The sequence below is a fragment of the Hyla sarda genome, chromosome 4 (genome assembly GCF_029499605.1).
Source record: "Hyla sarda isolate aHylSar1 chromosome 4, aHylSar1.hap1, whole genome shotgun sequence".
Lineage (NCBI taxonomy): Eukaryota > Metazoa > Chordata > Amphibia > Anura > Hylidae > Hyla > Hyla sarda.
Window position 1 is genome coordinate 283028140 of NC_079192.1, and position 21660 is coordinate 283049799.

Here is a 21660-nt window from a genome sequence, read left to right on the forward strand (position 1 = left end):
ACAGCCTAGAGGTGGCAGAGGCATGAATAGACCATATAGTGGCTGAATAACACAGCCTGGAGGTGGTAGAAGCATGAGGAGACCATAATCTGGCAAAATGACACAGCCTGGAGTTGGTGGCAGCCAGAGGAGACCATATAGTGGCTGAATGACACAGCCTGGAGTTGGCATCAGCAAGAGGAGACCATATAGTGGCTGAATGACACAGTGTGGAGGTGGCGGGAGCATGAGGAGACCATAGGGCCTCAGAATTGAAAATATTAAAGATATTTTTAACATTTAAATTAAAGATTTAAAATAGGTGAACCTAAAACGTTTTATTTAATGTGCCAGCAGCATGAGGAGACCACATGGTGGCCCAGTGACACAGCCTGGAGGTGGCAGCAGCATGAGGAGACCATAATCTGGCAGAATGACACAGCCTGGAGTTGTCAGCAGCAAGAGGAGACCATATAGTGGCTGAATGACACAGCCTGGAGCTGGCATCAGCATGAGGAGAACAAATGGGGGCCGTATGATACAGCCTGGAGGTGGCATTAGCATGAGGAGAACATATGGTGGCAGAATGAGACAGCCTGGAGCTGGCATCAGCAGGGTGAGAACATATGGTGGCAGTATGAGACAGCCTGAAGCAGGCATCAGCATGAGGAGAACATACGGTGGCAGTATGAGACAGCCTGGAGCTGGCATTAGCATGGGGAGAACATGTGGTGGCAGTATGAGACAGCCTGGAGCTGGCATCAGCATGAGGAGAAAAAATGGTGGCAGAATGAGACAGCCTGGAGCTGGAATCAGCATGAGGAAAACATATGGTGGCAGAATGAGACAGCCTGGAGCTGGCATAAGCACGAGGAGAACATATGGTGGCAGTATGAGACAGCCTGGAGCTGGAATCTGCAGGAAGAGAACATATGGTGGCAGAAAGAGACAGCCTAGAGCTGGCATCAGCATGAGGAGAACATATGGTGGCAGTATGAGACAGCCTGGATCTGGCATCAGCATGAGGAGAACATAAGGTAGCAGAATCAGACAGCCTGGCATCAGCAGCATCAGGAGTCCTAAAAGTGACCGGGTGACAGAGTGCGATGGTGGGTGGCAATACCAGTATCCGGTGACAAAGGTGGGTGAAAAAAGGGGAACTTGGCATCAAATTTGTGACATCAGGTGGGTGTCAGGGTCAGAATAGTAGCTGAGGCAGGTAGGCAGTAGAAAACGGTCTCTTTTGTAAAAGTGTTAGTGTGCACAAGTAAGTATTGAGGATATGCATTATGTAAAACTAAACTTTTAATTATATTCTTAGGATAAAATACATGTACCCAAAATTTCTTTGTATTTAACAAAAGGATCGGTGTGCAAAAAACACCATGTGACACCTACACCACCAAGTATTTATGTGATGCAAAGACCTCTTAAAGGTGGAAGGGAACAACATATGGTCCATTGTAACCAGTGGTGGAATAACTTCCACTGTAAGGCCTTACTCTACCCCTATTAATTGCTTTCTTGGCAAGTTTGTTACTCGCCCTAAAAAGGGCGGCCCCACACTGGAAACTCTCCCTATTTCCACTTAAAAACCCTGGCAGTGTGTGGGGCCGCCCTTTTTAGGGCAAGTAACACTTGCCAAGAAGGGAATTAATAATGCGAGAGTAGGGCCTTACAAGGAAAGCTTTTCCCCCCACCTGTTACAATTGACCATACATTGTTCCCTCTCACTTTTTAGAGGCCTTTGCATAACATCAATACTTGGTGTGTAGGTGCCACATGGTGTTTTTTGCGCACCTTTCCATTTCTTAAATATAAAAAAAATTGGGGTCTAAATTTTTTTCCTAAGAAAACTTACGTTTTAGCAAATGCATATCCTTTATGTGGAGGAATGTTTGTAACTGGGGTTTAGCACTATCCATATCTGTGAAGTGTTGGTGTGGCACCATGGTCAATGAATCAGGCATTGGTGGGTGGAAATCCTGGCTGATCCATGCCTGATTCATCTTCACAAAGGTCAGTCTCTCCACATGTTTGGTGGACAGATGAGTTCTCCTTGGGGTTACTATGGCATTAAACACCCGCTCTGATGGCACACTACTGGCCGGGCAGGACAGCTTTTCCAGGGCAAACTCTGCTAGTTGTGGCCACAAAGCAAGTTTGGCTGCCCAGAAGTCCAGTGGATTTGGCATGGGTATGTCAAGGCATGCCACCACCTGATGGTTCAGGTCTTGCTCCAGGTCTACCTGCTGCTGATGAGTTGCTTCACTATGCGGGTGAAGAAAGCTACTCATCAGCGACTGTAGACTCAGGCTGCTGCTGATGGAGCTGGTACTGCTCCTGCCACCCCACCCCTCCCCAGCAGCCATGGCAGTGAAAGGTGAGAGCAGAGGGCCCCCCCGAGTCAGACCTGCGAGAGAATGGACGATGGCACAGATAGGCATCGGCCAACTGACTATGTAGGAACAGTTCCCGGCGAACTTAGCATGTTCGCGTTCGCATCGCCGGGCGAACATATGTAAAGTTCGATTCGCCCCCTATACTTTAACATTGCGGTAAACTTTGACCCTGTGAGTCAGAGTCAGCAGACACATTACAGCCAATCAGCAGCAGTCCCTCCCTTCCAGACCCTCCTACCTCCTGCACGGACACCATTTTACCTTCATTCTGCATGCTGCAGGCTTAGAAAGTGGAGGGACAGAGAAGCTGCTCCTGCTGTAATAGGGAAAGAGATAGCTAGGTTGCTGCTAGGGGGTGTATTCAGGGTCCACTTTACTCCTAAAGCACTAGTCTAACATCTGCTTTAAGGACAGCACCCAAAAAAGCCCTTTTTAGGGCTCAAATATCAGTCCGTGTCTTGCAACAGCTGGAGGCACCCTGGTTGGGAGGGAACCGTTGGTTAAAAGGGGTACTCCAGTATAAAACTTAAGTTCCTTCAAGCAACTAACTACAGTATTAAAAGGGCTATAAGTTTAGTCTGTGTGTCTTGCAACTGCTGGAGGTACCCTGGTTGGGGACCTCTGCTTAAAAGGGGAACTCCGCTGGCAACCTTTTTTTGCTCATTGTCACACTAGTGCAAATCACATTTGGTTTGACAGTTGTTCAAATAAAAAAAATACCTTTTTTGGCTGTGAAATAAAACCAGTGCTGCCTAAAGGGGGGCTCTAACTATGTGCTGCCTAATATGGGGGAATCTATGTGCTGCCTAAAGGGGGAGGATCTAAATATGTGCTGCCTAAAGGGGGCTCTATGTGCTGCCTAATATGGGGGAATCTATGTGCTGCCTAAAGGGGGGAATCTATCTATGTGATGCCTAAAGGGGGGATCTAACTATATGCTGCCTAAAGGGGGCTCTATGTGCTGCCTAAAGGGAGGCTCTACCTATGTGCTGCCTAAAGGGGGGCTCTAACTATGTGCTGCCTAACATGGGGGAATCTATGTGCTGCCTAAAGGGGGCATCTAACTATGTGATGCCTAAAGGGGGCTCTATGTGCTGTCTAAAAGGGGCTAAAGCACGTTATTCCAAAGAATTTAGGAATAATAGGTGATTTATGCCCTTTATGGATTAAAACCAGACTCTGCATCAACTATGTAATTTTCCATGGGAGTTTTGCCATGGATCCCCCTCCAGCACGCCACAGTCCAGGTATTAGTCCCTTTGAAACAACTTTTAAATCACTATTGTGGCCAGAAAGAGTCCCTGTGGGTTTTAAAATTTGCCTGCCCATTGAAGTCAATGGCGGTTCGCTCGGTTCGCAAACATTTGCGGAAGTTTGCGTTCGCCGTTCGCGAACCGAATATTTTATGTTCGCGACATCACTATGTAGGATGTAGTAGATCAGTTTGTTATCCCTGTCAGTGGGTGTAAAAAAGGCCCCCATTTTGTGGCGGTAGCCAGGGTCCAATAAGGTGGAGAGCCAGAAGTCATCCCGCTGTCGAATGGTGACAATTCGGCGGTCAATACGCATGCAAGTGAGCATGTATCGTGCCATTTATGCAAGTGACTCAAAGGGACTCCCTGCCTCCATCTCCACTGCATACTATGTGTCGGGGTCCCCTGTCTCGGCTTCTCATAACCCTCTAGCTCCTCTGGCTGCTCCTGCTTGTCTTCTCCTGTCAGATGACTAGAAAAACCGCCCATTTCACAAAACCTAAACTGTGCTCCACTGTGCCCCTCACCCTCCTCCTCTTCCAGTTCAGCTCCCACAGGGCTCATGTGGCCATGAGATGTAGGCGCCATGTCTCCAGTGCCCTGACAAGCCATTGTTTCCAATACGTGTTGTAGTAAATGAAGCAGTGGAAGGACGTCGTTCATGCCGTAATCCTGGCGTCTGACTTATAATGTGGCTTCCTCAAAGACCCTGAGAAAACGGCAGGTGTCACGTATGAGCTGCCACTGGTTGACATTGAAGTTACACAGGGGAGTTCCCCTATCCGCTTGGATCATCAAGAAATTGGTCATGGCTTTTCTCGGTTCATATAGTCGGTCCAACATATGGAGGGTGGAATTCGAACGTGTGGAAACGTCGCAAATCAGACTATGTTGGGGGGGATACCGTTCTGATGCTGCAGCTCAAGTAGGGAGTGATTTGCAGTGTATGAGTGGCTGAAGTGCATGCAAAGTTTCCTTCCCATTGTTAGGATGTCTTGCAGGTGGGGGAACACTTCAGGAACCGCTTGACAACCAGATTGAATACATGTGCCATGCATGGTGCATGGCTCAGGCTTCCTTGTTCCAGTTTTCGTGGAGTAAGCCATAATTCGATTACTTGATGGAGGACTTTTAGCAGTTCCTCCCCTATGTGACTCAGTTCGCCAAGGCAAACCTTGTGAAGAACAGTGTGACATGTACTTTCCCTGACCGTAATTACAGCTCTATACATCGGCACTGCCATGCACTTTGGTACACACTGACAGGCTAAAGGACTGGCCCCCCTTCTGTTCCACAAAATTCTACAGTGCTGGTACTACCTTTTTTGACCGCTAACTGATACTGTGAGCTCAGGCCTCTTGCTGTGACTCTTGCTGCCACTCACCCCAGTCTGCTGCGATCTCTGCCTGCGCCTGAAGAATTTAGGCCTCTGCCACTTATCTGCCTGACATACTTAGTGCGTATAAGAGGGGAGGACAATATGCTCCACTATGCTTAAAACAGTATTTGTCTACAGCACCAGCAGGTGTGTACTTTTGGCTGGCCTTTCACAGTAACTAGGCCCTTAGGACTATAGCAGGAACAAAATAGTACACCACATAGATGTACGTACGTGGTATGCACTTATGAGGAGAGTACAATACGCTCCACTACGCTTAAAACAGTATTTGTCTACAACACAGGCAAGTGTGTACTTTGGGCTGGCCCTTGACAGTAACTAGGCCCTTAAGACTTTGACAGGAACAAAATGGTAAACCATGTAGATATACATATGTGGTATGCACTTATGAGGGGAGGGCAATGCGCTCCAGTACGCTTAAAACAGTATTTGTCTACAATACCTGCAGGTGTGTACTTTTGGCTGGCATTTCACAGTATCTAGGCCCTTAAGACTTTAATAGGAACAAAATGGTACATCACCTATGTACGCACAGGTTACACCTAATAGAGGACAATATACTCCGCTACGCAACCTGTATTAAGCAGGCACTAATAGCAGGTGATTTTTGCTTTTAGTGCTCTGCTCACCCTAACTGCCTGGCTAGGGTGACTGCCTGGCTTTAGTACTGCAGCACACAGTCGCTGTGTACTACACCCAAAATTGGACTTTCTCTCTCTATCTCACTCCCTTCCCTATCAGTGCTTCTAGGCTGGATTTGGGCTTGAGGGGAATCGCTGCTGTAAAAATGTTTTTCTGTGCAACACACTCTGCTTTCTGTCCGATTATATAGGGCTTTGACATCACAGGGGTGACTGGCTGCTGATAGGCTGCATGCTGCATGGGATTCTGGGTCAACCCTCCTACCAGTGCTCTCGCCTTCCCAGTGTACCTTGCCCCATGTCCTAACATGATGAGCCGCCTTCTTAGATGCCCTGGAGCCTGGACCGCACTAAATGGAGCTTAATTAAGCGATTTGCTCAATCGATTCGCGGCAATATTCAGATTCGTTGCGAAGCAAATTTTTCCTGAAATTCGTAACGAATACGGATTCGTCAGATTCCATTTGCTCATCCCTAGTGAATACTGATAAATATAATAGCATATTTGTATTCATAAATACCGTACATCTGAAAATAGGGATGTTCAAATAAGCAAGGATGTCCTACAGCTAAGGTTAACACAGACCTCCCTTCTGATTTACACAACACTACTACTAGTTTGACCCCATCTTCATCCAATAGTTCTTGGGTTAAGACTCTTTTATTGTGTGCTTATATTGTTGGGCTAGTGGACTCCTGCCTTACCTTACCTTGAATTTAGTTTAGATTTAAATTGTTCATTATATAGATTCAATACAGTATTAAAACATACAAAACCCTCAGTAGACAAACCATAAACACTGGGTGGCCGGAGATAGAAACATAGGGGGAGATTTATCAAAACCTGTCCAGAGGAAAAGTTTCCCAGTTTCCCATAGCAACCAATCAGCTCCCTTTTTTCATTATTAACAAGGCCTCTGCAAAATGAAAGAAGCAATCTGATTGGTTGCTATGGACCACTTTTACTTTGCACAGGTTTTGATAAATCTCCCCCATATAGCTTATACTGTACACCTCCTCATAGTATCACAATGATATATGTTTATCTAAGCTATTCATCTTTGACATTTGGGATATGTTGAGCCATGAGAAAAAGTAAGAAAGGACACATCTGTTTATTACATAGTTTTAGAAACTAGAATTTAAAGGGGTTATCCAGGAAAAAACTTTTTTTATATATATCAACTGGCTCCAGAAAGTTAAACAGATTTGTAAATTACTTCTATTAAAAAATCTTAATCCTTTCAGTACTTTTGAGCTTCTGAAGTTAATGTTGTTCTTTTCTGTCTAAGTGTTCTCTGATGACACGTGTCTCGGGAAACGCCCAGTTTAGAAGCAAATCCCCATAGCAAACCTCTTCAAAACTGGGTGTTTCCCGAGACACGTGTCATCAGAGAACACTTAGACAGAAAAGAACAACCTTAACTTCAGAAGCTCATAAGTACTGAAAGGATTAAGATTTTTTAATAGAAGTCATTTACAAATCTGTTTAACTTTCTGGAGCCAGTTGATATATATAAAAAAAGTTTTTCCCTGGAATACCCCTTTAAACATTTAAGCTCAACTCTTAGTAATAGCTCCAAAAATGGCAATCTCTTTTGAGCACCGTTCTGCAGAAGCAGGCAAACAAATTCAGGACTTTTGGCAAGTTGGTAACCTAGGCTGTGATGTGTACTTTAAATTTACAGCTGGTCAAGAAGATCTACGCCCTGAAGCCCAAGGATATCACTTGAAACTGCTGTACTTGTATAATGATATAAAGCTGTATATTCTCTAAGGACATAGGGGGGTATTTATCAAAGGATTTATGTGTTTTTTTCACGTAACTTTGGCGCAACACTTTGGCGCAGTGTCTTTTTGCACTGTCAGTGTCAGTTTGGCGCATCTTCTCCACTGTCATTTTTACAACTTTCTCAAAATCACACGGTCCTGTGTGTGATTTTTACCTTAGTCAGTAATTCATCATTTGCGCCAATCGATCTTTGGCGCAATTTTGGCGCAAATCCAGTTTTTTTGGCGCAAATCCCCGCCAAGAAATTTTGCACATGGAAAACACACTTAGCAATGTCAGAAAATGTAAAGGTGTAAAAATACATTTAAAATACTCAATACTATCCTGTGACATAGTTGTCTCTGAGGAACCTTCACCCTCCGTTGAGCCAGCATTGGACATGGCCGCACAGGTACAGGAAAGGTAAGCACTAAAGCAGTGGTCTCCAACCTGCGGACCTCCAGATGTTACAAAACTACAACTCCCAGCATGCTGGGAATTGTAGTTTTGCAACATCTGGAGGTCCGCAGGTTGAAGACCACTGCACTAAAGTAACAAAACAAAAAAACTACCCAAGTTGAAAATAAAATCCATTTCACATGGTGGCTATAAACCCCACAAAAGAAAATAACTCATGTCGCTTGCTGATATACTGCAGGAGGGACTCCGAAATGGCTGCTCTACAGGGTAAAATACGCGTCCTCTGTGGGGGGTAAGTTCTGTGTAAAAGGCGCTGTGAACAGCTGATTTCAACATTTGAGCCAAAATTACTAACAACTTGCACCAAATGATAAATTTGGTGCATGTCCACGAAAACCAAAGTGAAAAAAAAAAAGGGTAAAAAGAAACTGTCAACAGGCAAAATTGATAAATACCCCCTGTAGTGAATGATATAAAGCTGTATATTCTCTAAGGACATAGTGAATGTCATTGTGTAGTGTAATGTTTAAGAAATAAGATATTTGAGAAGTGTTTAAAAAGTTATCAGCAGTTATCAGCAGCATTGAGGGGGTGGAGCGTGACGTCACACTGGGCGGAACCGTGACGTCACATGGGGCTGAGCCATGACGTCACACGGGGCGGAGCCGTGATGTCAATATGCTCCGTCCTCATGGTCGAGATGGACTCAGCCTGAGGACCTCCAGCGGTACCGGAAGCCGCTAAAGGTGGGTGCTGCATGGTAGATCCCGGTGGTCCCCAGCGGCGGGACCCCAGACCAGGGATAAGATGTCTAGGGGCGGAGTACCCCTTTAAGTACCACCGCACCAGGACGTATGTTTTTGTCCTGTGTCATTAAGGGGTTAAAGGGGGACTCCGCTCCTAAACTTATCCCCTATCCAAAGGCCGGCACAGAGGATGTACTGAACATGGAAGCTTGGGGCTTCTGTGTTTGTGATGTAACGCCACCCCCCCTCCCTGAATGTCTATGGGAGGGGGTGTGATGGCTGGTACATAGGCATCATACCCCGCCCATAGACATGAATAGAGAGGTGTGATGGAGGTCGTCATCAATCATCTGGCTCAGAGTGGAGTTCGCTCCATGCATCAAATTACAGGGTGCCATACCAGAGATCGTGGGAGGGGGTCCCAGCAGGCAGACTTCCTTGTGATCAGACATCTTGTTCCCTATCCTTTGGAGTACCCCTTTAAACCATATAGACAATCTTTTTAAAGGAAAACTGTTTCCTATGTCCACCAATTGAACCATAGCTTGTCTTCCATAATAAATTCTGGACCCTGATTTGTTGCCATGGGTAACTGTTTTCTTTTTTCTTACAGACAATTTTATAATTTTGCCCCATAGTGAGTGAGTAAGTCTGGTTAAAGAACAGAGCAACTCAATACAAACATAAGACACAGATTCATTTAAGCATTTGTAAAAATAATTTATAAGCTTTTCATTAACGTATTCCTTACTATCAGTGATAATCTATCATCGATCATGAGTGTATTATCCTTTATTATATAACAATTTAATATCTACGGTCGTGAAAAGAAACCCAAAGCCATAATGAATCATCATTATACAGAATGAGAATAAGAAGAGACCAAATTAATGTCACACTGCTGTATATTGTTACTCTGTCAGGGTTGAAACAGCTCATAACTAGCTGGGTGTCAGATGAAGTATTTAATATTAACATTGCCATTTGCTGGACAGTGAAGAGTAGTAATGTGACAATTTAATTCCAAATGACAAGCTGAGCTGGGTAGTTAGACTTAAAAATCTGTTCTCCAGTATCTTGAGCTTTATGTATTTAAAGGAAAACTGTCAGATATTTTCTCCCGCACTATCCACACTACTGATGGATAGTGCAGGAGACGCTGATTAAAACGAGCCCTACCTTGCCTGGATCTGCCCGGCCGTTTGCCCGCAATTGTAGTTTTAATCTATGTGTATATCTTGCTGTAACTGGCACAGACGGGGCTTCTGCAGGTTAACTGGCACTGACATCAACGCCGCTCATGAATATTCATCCCCCCTCCCTTCAGTTAGGAGCGGTGAGGAGAGGGAGAGCTGGAGGAAGGGGGATGAATATTCATAAGCAGTGCTGACGTCAGTGCCAGTTAACCTGCAGAAGCCCCGCCCGTGCCAGTTACAGCAAGATATACACATAGATTAAAACTACAATTGCGGGCAAACGGCAAGGTAGGGCTCATTTTAATCAGCGTCTCCCGCACTATCCATCAGTAGTGTGGATAGTGCGGGAGAAAACATCTGAGTTTTCCTTTAACACTATCCCACTGGGGTAATATACTTAGGATAAAGAGCTCTGTATGGTAAACTATAAGAATATTAAAAGTCAAGAAGGACCTATGTAACAAGGCAGTAGCTGAGGCATTTAAAGGGGTACTCCGGCGCTAAGACATCTTATCCCCTCCGGGTCTGACTACTGGCGATCACGGGGCCGGAGCATAGTGATGCCATGGCTCCGCCCCCGTGTGACATCATGCTCTACCCCCTCAATGCAAGCCTATGGGAGGGAGCATGACAGCTGTACCACCCCCTCCCATAGGCTTGCATTGAGGGGGCGGAGCGTGACGTCACACGGGAGCGGAGCAGTGACGTCACAATGCTCCGGCCCCGTGATCGCCAGTAATCAGACCCGGAGTGAACACGCTCAGGGGACTGATTGTAATGGGGGGCTGCATGCAAGATCACGGGAGTCCCCGGCGGCGGGACCCCCGCGATCAGGCATCTTATCCCCTATCCTTTGGATAGGGGATAAGATGTCTTAGTGCCGGAGTACCCCTTTAAACAGCTAATCTTGCTACAGTGACTTCTAATATTCTTTACAATGCACAATATGAGATGTATTTGCATCTATTTGAATGCCCAAATCAAACACCTTTTTACCCTTTCATTCCTGAAATATGAGGGTTTATAATTTGACAATTCAGGGAATCAGATGGATGTGAACTTTATTTTAATGATGGGAGTGAATATCAGTTAGGGGGTCTGAATGTTTTACATTGAGGGGTATTTATGTCTAATACACATTTACTGACTGTATAATCTCGTCAATTACTTGATATTCACTCACTTTATTAAAATTAACTTCACACCCATCTGACTGATTCACCTGCTTGCCAAGCAAACTCTAAACTCTCATATCTTGGGAACAGAAGGGTTTATCAATAAACTATAGATAAATGTGTGATCAGGGTACCATAAGCTATTTATCGTTAAGGCAATCTAATTTTTTTGAGGGGCAGGTGGTCAGGGGGGCTTGGCCTCAGGTCCACTCTAATAGAGCCTGTCACTACTGTTATTCTGCCTAAACAACAGGTAGCATAAAACAATGCCAGGCTTCCTTATGACAGTGATATATGATATATTTTTTATTCAGCCCAGAACAGGGCTCCAAGTAAATAGAGCAATTCCCGGCCCTGACTTAAAGGGGTACTCCATCCCTAGACATCTTCTCCCCTATCCAAACGATAGTCCCAATGCTGGGGACCCCCGCAATCTCCCTGCAGCACCCTGCGTTTGTTGAGAGCGTTGGGTGCAGTGCCGGACGCTCATGACGTCACGGTCTTGCCCTGCTTGTGATGTCATGGCCACGCCCCCTCAATGCAAGTCCCCTTTGGATAAGGGATAAGATGTCTAGGGGCGGAGTACCCTTTTAAAGGTATTTCTCTTATACACAAATACAAAGGGAGAAATGTATCAATCATGACTTGGAACAGAGTTCCTGACCGAAGTTAGGATTTCTCTGAAATGACACAGCCATTCAGAATGAATCATGTATCACTGTGATAGCAGTGTTTCACGCTGCCTGTGGTTTGGGCTGCATGAAAGTAGAGACAGGTTTCTCTTTAAAGGGAGTTTTCTGTCTACAAAGAACTGTTGTCAAACCTCCTCATCCTTTGCACAAAAGAAGGTCTGCAGCAGCTGCTAAGGAACCTCTTTCTAAAAATATAGGGAGCATAACATATGCCAGTTAATCAATGATTGGCTTAGGAGATGGAATTAGTTACAAAGTGATCTGCAGCAGACTGATTCTGCTGGATGGGATGTGCAGCGTGTATGTACTTATCTCTGACATCATAATGTGATATTTAAATGAATGCTTTTTTTTTTGTTTTTGTTAATGAAAAAATGATATTAAGGTGTACTTTCATTTTATATAATGGGCTACAGATTAATTCTTTGGACAATGCACGCTTTATTTTTAATTAGTCAGTGGTAGAGCTGTATATGTCTATGGTAGAGCTGTATATGTCTATGCAGCAGGTATATGTCCTCCTGGTTTGGAGGCATTTTTTTTTAGTGATGAGCGGCATATGCCATATTCGAATTTGCGATATTTCGCGAATATGAGGACGAATATTCGTCCCATATTCGTGAAATTCGAATATTCGTTATATTTGTGACATTTTTTTGAATTGCGAAATTTCGCTATTGCGAATGCGAAATTAATAGCGAAATTTCGCTCATCTGCACATGCGCGCTATAACATCATGCGAGGGACGTTGCTAGGGACGTTGCTAAGCTCTGACAAATATGCTTACAGAACTCTCATTGGCTCACAGGCATAAGTAGGGCGGAATTTCCACGAACATTCGCAATGCATAAACCTTTTGCCTCACAGTCTCATCCCTGGGTCTTTAATGAAATGATACAAGCATTGCATTTATCAGTCGAAGGAGATCCCTACAATGTGCTCAGTTTTTAAAACAGTTTGAAAAAAAAGACGAATATTCGTAATAGTGGATTTTAATTGCGAAATTCGCAATATTCGCGAATATGCGATATTCGCGACGAATATTCAAATTGCGAATATTCGTGAGCAACTCTACTTATTTTATTACCATCAGCCTGTGTCCCTGTTGAACGGTGATGCATACACTATATACTGTATGCATCACCACTCTCTTGTTGGGAGCTTCTGGGTAGTGTGGCATTTAAATAATTATGAGTAGTGCCCTTTTTCACTTCAGCCCCTACCCCTAAAAGAAATGATTATGCGTACCCCAGAATGGTGCCACTAAGCAATATAACTTCTCCAACAAAAAACAAGCTCTTAGAAAGATATGCCTTCCCTTATACCATTAGGTTTACAGAAAAAAAACTAAAATGATGTTTTTTGGAATGTGATGATAGGCCCTTGCCTTGAGAGGTCAGTCCTTAAATAAGAAGTAGGAAACAGCACATAAGAATGGAATTCACCCATGGCAGTGAGAAGTATTTATTGGGACATATTTATATAGCAACAAAATAATTAAATTATACTCAAAATATAGTGAAGAAAATCTGTTAAAAAAATTGACTAGGATGAACAAAGTCTGAAATTTTTTAGATATAGAATAGCTGATTTTGCCATTTGACACCAATAATCTAACCCTGATCACCCTGCTGTGTTATCCTTTAGCTCTGCTACATCTGTCTGACTGTATTCAATATGAGCTAAATAAAAACATAACTTCCAGCATGTTTCTAATGCTCACCATGGTCTCTAAGTAATTGTTTAGGGCAGAGAACACATAGCTAGAAGTACATTTTGTTAGATTAAAGGAATGCTTCTTCTTGTGACTAATAGAAAAAAACACAAGTGATAGCTTCTTCAAGACCAAGGTTTTTATTCTAGAGCTGTGTGGTCCTTCAATTTATTACAACCAATATATCTACGGTTTGGAGAATGGTGCTATTTATTCCAACATTCATTTGAACATGATATTTAAAATACGGCCATACACACCTTTGATGGGTACATATTGCTGAGTACATCTGCTTCTAATGCTTTCATCTCCTCTTCAGAATCTAGGTAAAGATAAATCAATACATATAAAAGCAGCTGTAGTGGTGCCGTGTTGATACCCCACCTGAATATACAAACTATAGCCAAAAATTCAAGCCTTTGCCTTGTATTGTTTGAACTTTAAGATGTTTACTAACAATCTTGTATATTGGCATATCATAAAAAAAGTTACCCGATAACACACTGTAGATCTGTACACACATTCTATACATATTGATAAAGGATGATGTCAGAAATTGGGAGCAGGTTGGTTATTATGATAAATCCCAGGGTAACAGTAACACGCCTTAATATATCTGAGGGCACATTGATGTGAATGAGGGAGCCATTAAACGATAGTGTTTCCTTGTGTTTGTTTTACTATCAGAAAATCATATCTTATCTATTGTATATGAGGTACTCAGACATTGTTGCTTCAGTAGTTGTATGTTCCTTCGAAATTTATAATACTGTTGCCTTAATATGTGGTATTTATCTGAATTTTTAGTTAGTAATAATTTCAGAAAAGTTAATGTGATACATATGTGCGTGTGTCTGTGTGAGTGTGTGTGTTCTGTGTGTGTGTGTGTATATATATATATATATATATATATATATATATATATATATATGTGTGTGTGTGTGTTCTGTGTATATATATATATATATATATATATATGCATGTGTGTTCTGTGTGTATATATATGTGTGTGTGTGTTCTGTGTTTGTATATATATATATATATATATATATATATATATACACAAACAGGAGAATACAGCAGCACACTGCTAGCACAAAGATACAGATGAAACATGAAATGCTATATTGCTACAATGAAAAAAATTGAGGTACTTTGCTCACCATTTGGCCAAATAGTTTGGACCATCCCATCATGATAAGGTGACCTCATTGGGATAGACCCCACACTGTGCTATACATATATATATATATATATATATATATATATATATATGAGTGTGTGTGTTAACATTGCAGACACCTCACATAAATCAATAACTATGACTTATCTCTTTAGTGGCTCTCACATGTTGGCCACAATTATGCCTCTTTTCCCTAGAAAATAATAACAATCTGCACTATGCACAGTTCTGTAATATCATTTATTCATATAGAAAATCCCAGCAACTTCTTTTTCATACCATATCAATAAGGAAGCAATATATTTGCTGGCACAAGAGATGCTAAAAAGCACACAGCAAAAAGAAGGGTTCCTCCAGCTCTCATAATAAAAAAACTATAAAACAAACTTTATTAAATTAATCCTTAAAATATATACCAACGTATAAGGTTAAAAACCACATGACTTATTCCACGCGTTTCGAACAGCTGATTGTCCTCAGTCATGTGAAAAGCACAGTGAGTCACAGGTGCTGTTGTTTAAACATGTTAAAATCTTCATAATATTTCTGATTGGAACATGTTTTAGTCATTTATGTAAACGTGTCATATATAACATATGCCATAGAACAGTATAAATAACTACCCAGTTAATAGTCTGATATGTATGATAGTTGGGCTTTTGATATAATGGTATGTATTTAAAAGAAAAAAATTAGTCTGTTCTATTTCTTAGGACATGAGCAATAGGGAATATAACTAATAAATGACAGCTCCTTGACTGCAGAGTAGCCTGTGCTGTTCAGGGAATGTGCAGTTTTCATTTACTTTGTTGTTATGCTATATGAGTATCTCATTACTTCATAAAATTGTAAACTGCTGTCAGAAAATAGACTGTGTGACCTTGACATAAGACTTATGCTTCTATTTTGTGGACATATAAAAAATGTACAGTACGCTTTCTGCTCGAATACCTCCAGGTCGGCATCATGAACCCTTTCCTATTTTGGCTGATTGGACTCTTATTGATAATGTGATTGACCAGTGCCCCTAACAAAATAACCACTTTGGACCTACTGTACTGTATAGAAAGTCTATCAGATAACTTGCCAGACCCGTTTTCATTTAACTAGTTGCTTATTGTCATAACCTTAAACAATACTCTTCTAAAACAGTACTTTTAAAGGTATTGCACCAAAATAATTTAACTATGTCAAAACCCATGTGATCAGAACCAAGGATTTAAAGACAAAAGTTCTGATTGTTTGTGAAATAATTGTCTGGCTGCCTTATTTTTAAGTTAGTTTTTGTTTGTTTATTTCAGATTAAAGAATAATATATGACTTTTGTCTCTGTCAATGATTTTTCCTGGAAGAAGTCATTGGACTCGTGCTGCATATATGTGATCAAAAAACAAACGTAGCAGCAACAACAACATCTACAACAATCAAATTCTATTTACACAATTTTCATAGAATACACAAGACAAGTGGCAGACTGAGCACAAAAACACAAAGATTAACAGAAGGACAAAGTCCTATCTGCACTGTACAGATAGCAGTCTTTAAGTACAATTTAGTGTTGGTTGTGAATATAATCTTTCATGGCAAATATCTGTTTTGAAAACAGAAAAATCATAACAATACAAAAAGGAAACAAAATCATTCTCTTATATGCATCTCTAGAAACACGTGTAAGAAAAGCATAACAAATGTCCTATTTCACATTAACACAGTAACAAGCACGAGTAGCAAGACAATATATTACCTGTGCACATCCCACAGCAGCTGAAAGCAAGGAGCATCAGACACACCATCTGTATTCGTAGTCCAGTCATCATTGAATAGCTTAGGAACTTAAGTCCATTCAATAGCTGAAATGCGAGTGATACTCTTAAATCTTCTCTCTCTTCTGTGCTGACTAGACTGCTCTGTGTCTCTGTACCATAATGGGAATGCTGGACCCTCCCCAACTATATAAGCAGTGAGATGATGTCACAAATCTACAGGAGAGCATTTTGAAGACAACCCCAACCCTCCTCTCTCAGGTTTTGCTACTCCATATATCATCCTCTAAATGAGAATAATATGACGCACATTGGTAATAGTAGAGTTTTCCGGTTGAGGACGTGAGTCAATGACGTTCTGGGATTTCTCATTGGGTGTAAAAGTTATGTTATTCTGAGTTTTCTTTATGAGGGACATTTTATGATGCATTGATTTTGCAATCATTTTACTGTAATCATTTGCCACCTTATCAATAAGGAAAAGAAGTCATCAGATGCGTGCTATATAAAGAGTTATCTTTTGCTGCTGACTGCTCACATGTGCACATAATGAAAAGAAGTTGGTGACATTCATGGAGGCAGCGCTCCCTCACAATCTGCTGAAAGACAATCTTCGGATAACACCTGCTCTCAGCTTGGATTGATTTAGAACAACAGAGTTTGTAGGAAATACAATAAAAATTCAACTATTTTGAATCGTCAATAAGCAATCTTTCAATTACAGTAAGCCAATGGAGTTCACTTTAAGGAATATTTCCATCACAGACATGTATGGTCTATCCCCAGGATACAGTATGTCACTAATGTTTGCACATCCCAGCATGCTTCAGACACCTTTTAAAGAGGTTGTCTGGGCACATGAAATGTTTGCAGCTCCCAGTAGGACATCATCCAGTCCATCACTTGTCACTTCTTCTTCCTGCTTCCAAATCAGAAATGACTCAGCCAGTCACTGACCACAGAGGTATCCCACCTCAGAGATTGGCCGATCAGGCAGTTTCTTCTAAGATAACTCTGTCTTGGAAGGTTGAAAATGGACCTTTAAGGGGTATAGATGTAATAGTGGGGGGGGGGGGGGATCACTTTTTATGTGTTTAAGAGGTACTCTAGTAAAAAAAAAAAAACAAGTGGAAAACAGATGTTTCAAATTAACTGGTGCCAGAAGGTTAAACAGATTTGTCAATTACTTCTATTAAAAAAATCTTAATCCTTGCAGTACTTATCAGCTGCTGTATGCTACTGAGGAAGTTGTATAGTTATTTCAACAGTGCACTCTGCTGACACCTCTGTATCAGGAACTGTCTAGAGTAGAACCAAACCCCCTAGCAAGCCTCTTCTGCTCTGGGCAGTTCCAAACACAAACAGAGGTGGCAGCAGAGACCACTGTGGTCAGGGATTGTGTGATTGTAAAGAACTACACAAATGTCTCTGTAGAATACAGCAGCTGATAAGTACTGGAAGGCATTTTTAACTGGAAATAATTTACAAATATGTATAACGTTCTGGCACCAGTTGATTTAAAAAAAAAAAAAAAGAAATTCTACCAAAGCACCATCATAACTAGTAGGACCTCTCTAGTGTGAGCTCATAAGTTGGGGACATTTCACACAGCAACCTTTAAATGTTACTTCTAGTAATATGTAGAAACAACTACTGTATAGTTCAGGTCTTTGTAATAATAATAATAATAATAATAATAATAATAATAATAATATTTCTTAAGTACTTTAGTATAGTATTTTGCTCCTAAATGCATCAGTCATCCAGACTGTTCTGCTATTTTTTTCAAAGTTTATCACTTGATTTCAATTGTTTAGCAATTGTTAACCTAGAGGTGCTTAGGACAGCAGCTGGAATCATGCTAGCTAAGTCTGAAATCCAATTATTACTTGCTATGATCACTCACCAGACATGTAGATTCTCAAAGTTTTAATCCATTAGGTGCTAGCTAGTCTGCAGTGTTTAATTTTAAGTGATATGTCACCTCTATGTCATTGGAGAAAAAAGCCCCAGAAAAACACACTTTTTTCCCAAGGTACCCACTGAAATCAATGGGAGGTGGTTTTCAAGTATAAAAAAGCAAGGTTTTTGCAGCAGAAAAATGTGTAGTTGTCACCTCAAAAAGCACAATAGTTTTGTCCATGTGAACATGCCCCTTGGGATCCCCTGGTCCTCACCTACACCAAGCAAAAAGGTGTGGATTTTGCTGCACTAAGATTGCCAGATTGCAGTTCTCAAAATGACTATGGAATTGCAGCAGAAATACTATAATTTTTGTTGCATAGTCAGGATTGGAACCAAAGGCTATCACCAGAAGAGCAGTCAGGAATTCTACAGCCTGGAGAACGAGCCAGAAGTGAAGTAAAGAATAGAACCAAGGGTAAGAGAAAAGACTAGAACGACAGGTACTAGATGAACAACCAAATGGCAGGGACAATATCCAGGAGCAAGACCATGGTCAGGGTCAACCAGAAGACAAAAATAAAGACAAGGATTAAATGCAGTCAATTGACAATGCATATCAGGATGATTCTCCTTAAAATAGGCAGCTATGTCTAACCAGCAGGACTTTTTGAGGGACATGAGCATAAGCACTAGTGGAAGATTCATCTGCTGTTAGTGGGTAGCAACAGTCGCCTGCTGGATTGTTAGCCTGGAACCTGGTAAAGCCAGTAACATCATACCATAAAGGTAAGCAGAAAGGGATGGTAGCAAAGTTGTATTGCAGCACTAGTATTCTAGTCCTGACTAGAGCCACATCTACATGGTGGTCATCAGTGGCGTAGCTATAGAGGTTGCAAAGGTTGCCATTGTGACCGGGCCCCATAGCCACGATAACCAACAGGCCTCAGTGCTGATCTTCATGGCGCCCGCAGGTGAGGAGGCGGGGGAGCGGCAGCAAAGGGGTGAATTTGTTGTCAAGAGGTGCGGGAGCGGGGGTGGGGGGAGTTGATGGGCATGGAGGCGGAATTTAATTTGTAGACCGGAGGAGCGGGGGTGGGGTTTTGAGTGGAGAGGGTTATTGAATTTGTGGTCCGGAGAAGAGGGGGTGGGCAGTTATTGAATCCGTGGTCCTGGGGGGGGGGGGGATTTGTGGGCTGCACACGTTCATCCATCCTTAATAATGGAATCTGTTTGTTCATGAGGTGATCATAGAATTTGTGTAAACAAGTTGTATGTATGGATGATGTGTAGAGATATATTATGCGGGGGGATCTGGAGGTGGCGGGTGTATGTATGATATGTGTATGCATGATGTGTATGTATTATGTGTGTGAATGTATGTATTATGCATGTGTGTGGGGGCGGAGGTGGCGTGTGTATGTATGATGTGTGTATATTAGAGATGAGCGAACTTACAGTAAATTCGATTCGTTACGAACTTCTCGGCTCGGCAGTTGATGACTTATCCTGCATAAATTAGTTCAGCTTTCAGGTGCTCCCATGGGCTGGAAAAGGTGGATACAGTCCTAGGAAAGAGTCTCCTAGGACTGTATCCACCTTTTCCAGCCCACGGGAGCACCTGAAAGCTGAACTAATTTATGCAGGATAAGTCATCAACTGCCGATCCGTGAAGTTTGTGACGAATTGAATTTACTATAAGTTCGCTCATCTCTAGTATGTATGTACTGTATGTACTGTATGTGGCAGTATTATATTTAGGGGTACAGTAGGAGACAGTATTATATTCAGGGGGTACAGTAGGTGGCAGTATTATATTCAGGGGTACAGTGGGTGGCAGTATTATATGCAGGAGCTACAGTGGATGGTAGTTTTATATTCAGGGGATACAGGATGTGGCAGTATTATATTTAGTGGGTACAGTAGGAGGCAGTATTATATTTAGGAAGTACAGTATCTCATTAGTGAGACTATATGTGTAAAACTTAATGGAAATATGAAGTGCATGTTCACAAATGCCAGAAGCCTAGCAAATAAAATGGGGGAGCTTGAGGCCTTGATACTGGAGGAACATATTGATATAGTTGGGGTCACTGAGACATGGCTGGACTCCTCGCATGACTGGGCTGTCAATTTGCAGGGGTTTACATTGTTTCGCAAGGATAGAATGAACAGAAAAGGTGGTGGAGTCTGTCTGTATGTAAGAAGTGGTATGAAAGTCAGAGTGAACGATGCCATAGTGTGTGATGATTTTGAGGAGGTGGAATCACTGTGGGTAGAATTACAAAAGGAGGGAAATACTGAAAAAATTATATTTGGTGTAATCTACAGACCCCCTAATATCACTGAAGAGATAGAAGGTCGGCTGTATAAGCAAATAGAGAGGGCCGCCCGGGCAGGTACAGTGGTAATAATGGGAGATTTTAACTATCCAGATATAGATTGGGGCCGGGGGCTGGCTAAAACTACAAAGGGGAGAAAATTCCTAAATTTATTGCAGGATAATTTTATGGGCCAGTTTGTGGAGGACCCAACAAGAAGTGATGCCTTGTTGGATCTGATCTTTTCCCACAACGCAGAGCTGGTTGGTAATGTAACTGTGCGGGAAAACCTTGGTAATAGCGACCACAATATAGTTACTTTTGACTTAAAATGTAGAAAACAAAGACAGGCGGGGAAGGCAAAAACATATAACTTTAAAAAGGCAAATTTCCCTGGGCTGAGAGCTGCACTACAGGACATAGACTGGGGGGAGGTGTTCTCAAATACTGATACTGAAGGGAAATGGGACATCTTTAAATCAACTCTAAATAACTATACAGCTAAATATATACCAAAGGGGAACAAATATAAACGATTAAAACTAAATCCTACATGGCTGACAAATGATGTTAAAAGAGCAATAAACAACAAAAAAATAGCTTTCCAAAAATTCAAATCTGATGGGTCAGCGATAACATTTAAACAGTACAAAGAGCTTAATAAAATCTGTAAAAATGTAATAAAAACAGCAAAAATGCAAAACGAGAGACAGGTGGCCAAAGAAAGCAAAACTAATCCTAAATATTTTTTTAGATATATAAATACAAAAAAACCATGGACAGAACATGTAGGACCCCTTAATAATGATAATGGGGAGGTTGTCACGGGCGATCAAGAGAAGGCAGAGCTACTGAATGGGTTCTTTAGTTCTGTATACACCATGGAAAAAGGAGCTGACATTGGCCAGGTCAGTACTGGTAACACATCATGTAATGTACTGAACTGGCTTAATGTAGAGATGGTACAAGGTAAGTTAAGTAAAGTAAATGTAAGCAAATCTCCAGGGCCGGATGGACTACACCCAAGAGTTCTTAGAGAGGTAAGTTCAGTAATATCTGTACCCCTGTTCATGATATTTAGAGATTCTCTGGTGTCTGGTATT

At 41.8% G+C, this 21660-nt stretch overlaps 1 protein-coding gene across 1 annotated transcript in view; it reads right to left on the bottom strand.

The window, feature by feature from the left end:
- NTS (neurotensin) overlaps positions 1–16506 on the bottom strand; it is a 33209-nt gene extending 16703 nt beyond the window's left edge. Inside the window, exons 1-2 of the mRNA XM_056574411.1 lie at positions 16316–16506; positions 13649–13710 (exon numbers count right to left, since the gene is read on the bottom strand). Coding sequence (XP_056430386.1) covers positions 13649–13710; positions 16316–16388 — 135 coding nt within the window. The 5' untranslated portion in view covers positions 16389–16506. The remainder of the gene's footprint in view (positions 1–13648; positions 13711–16315) is intronic.
- Positions 16507–21660: the final 5154 nt, after the last annotated feature.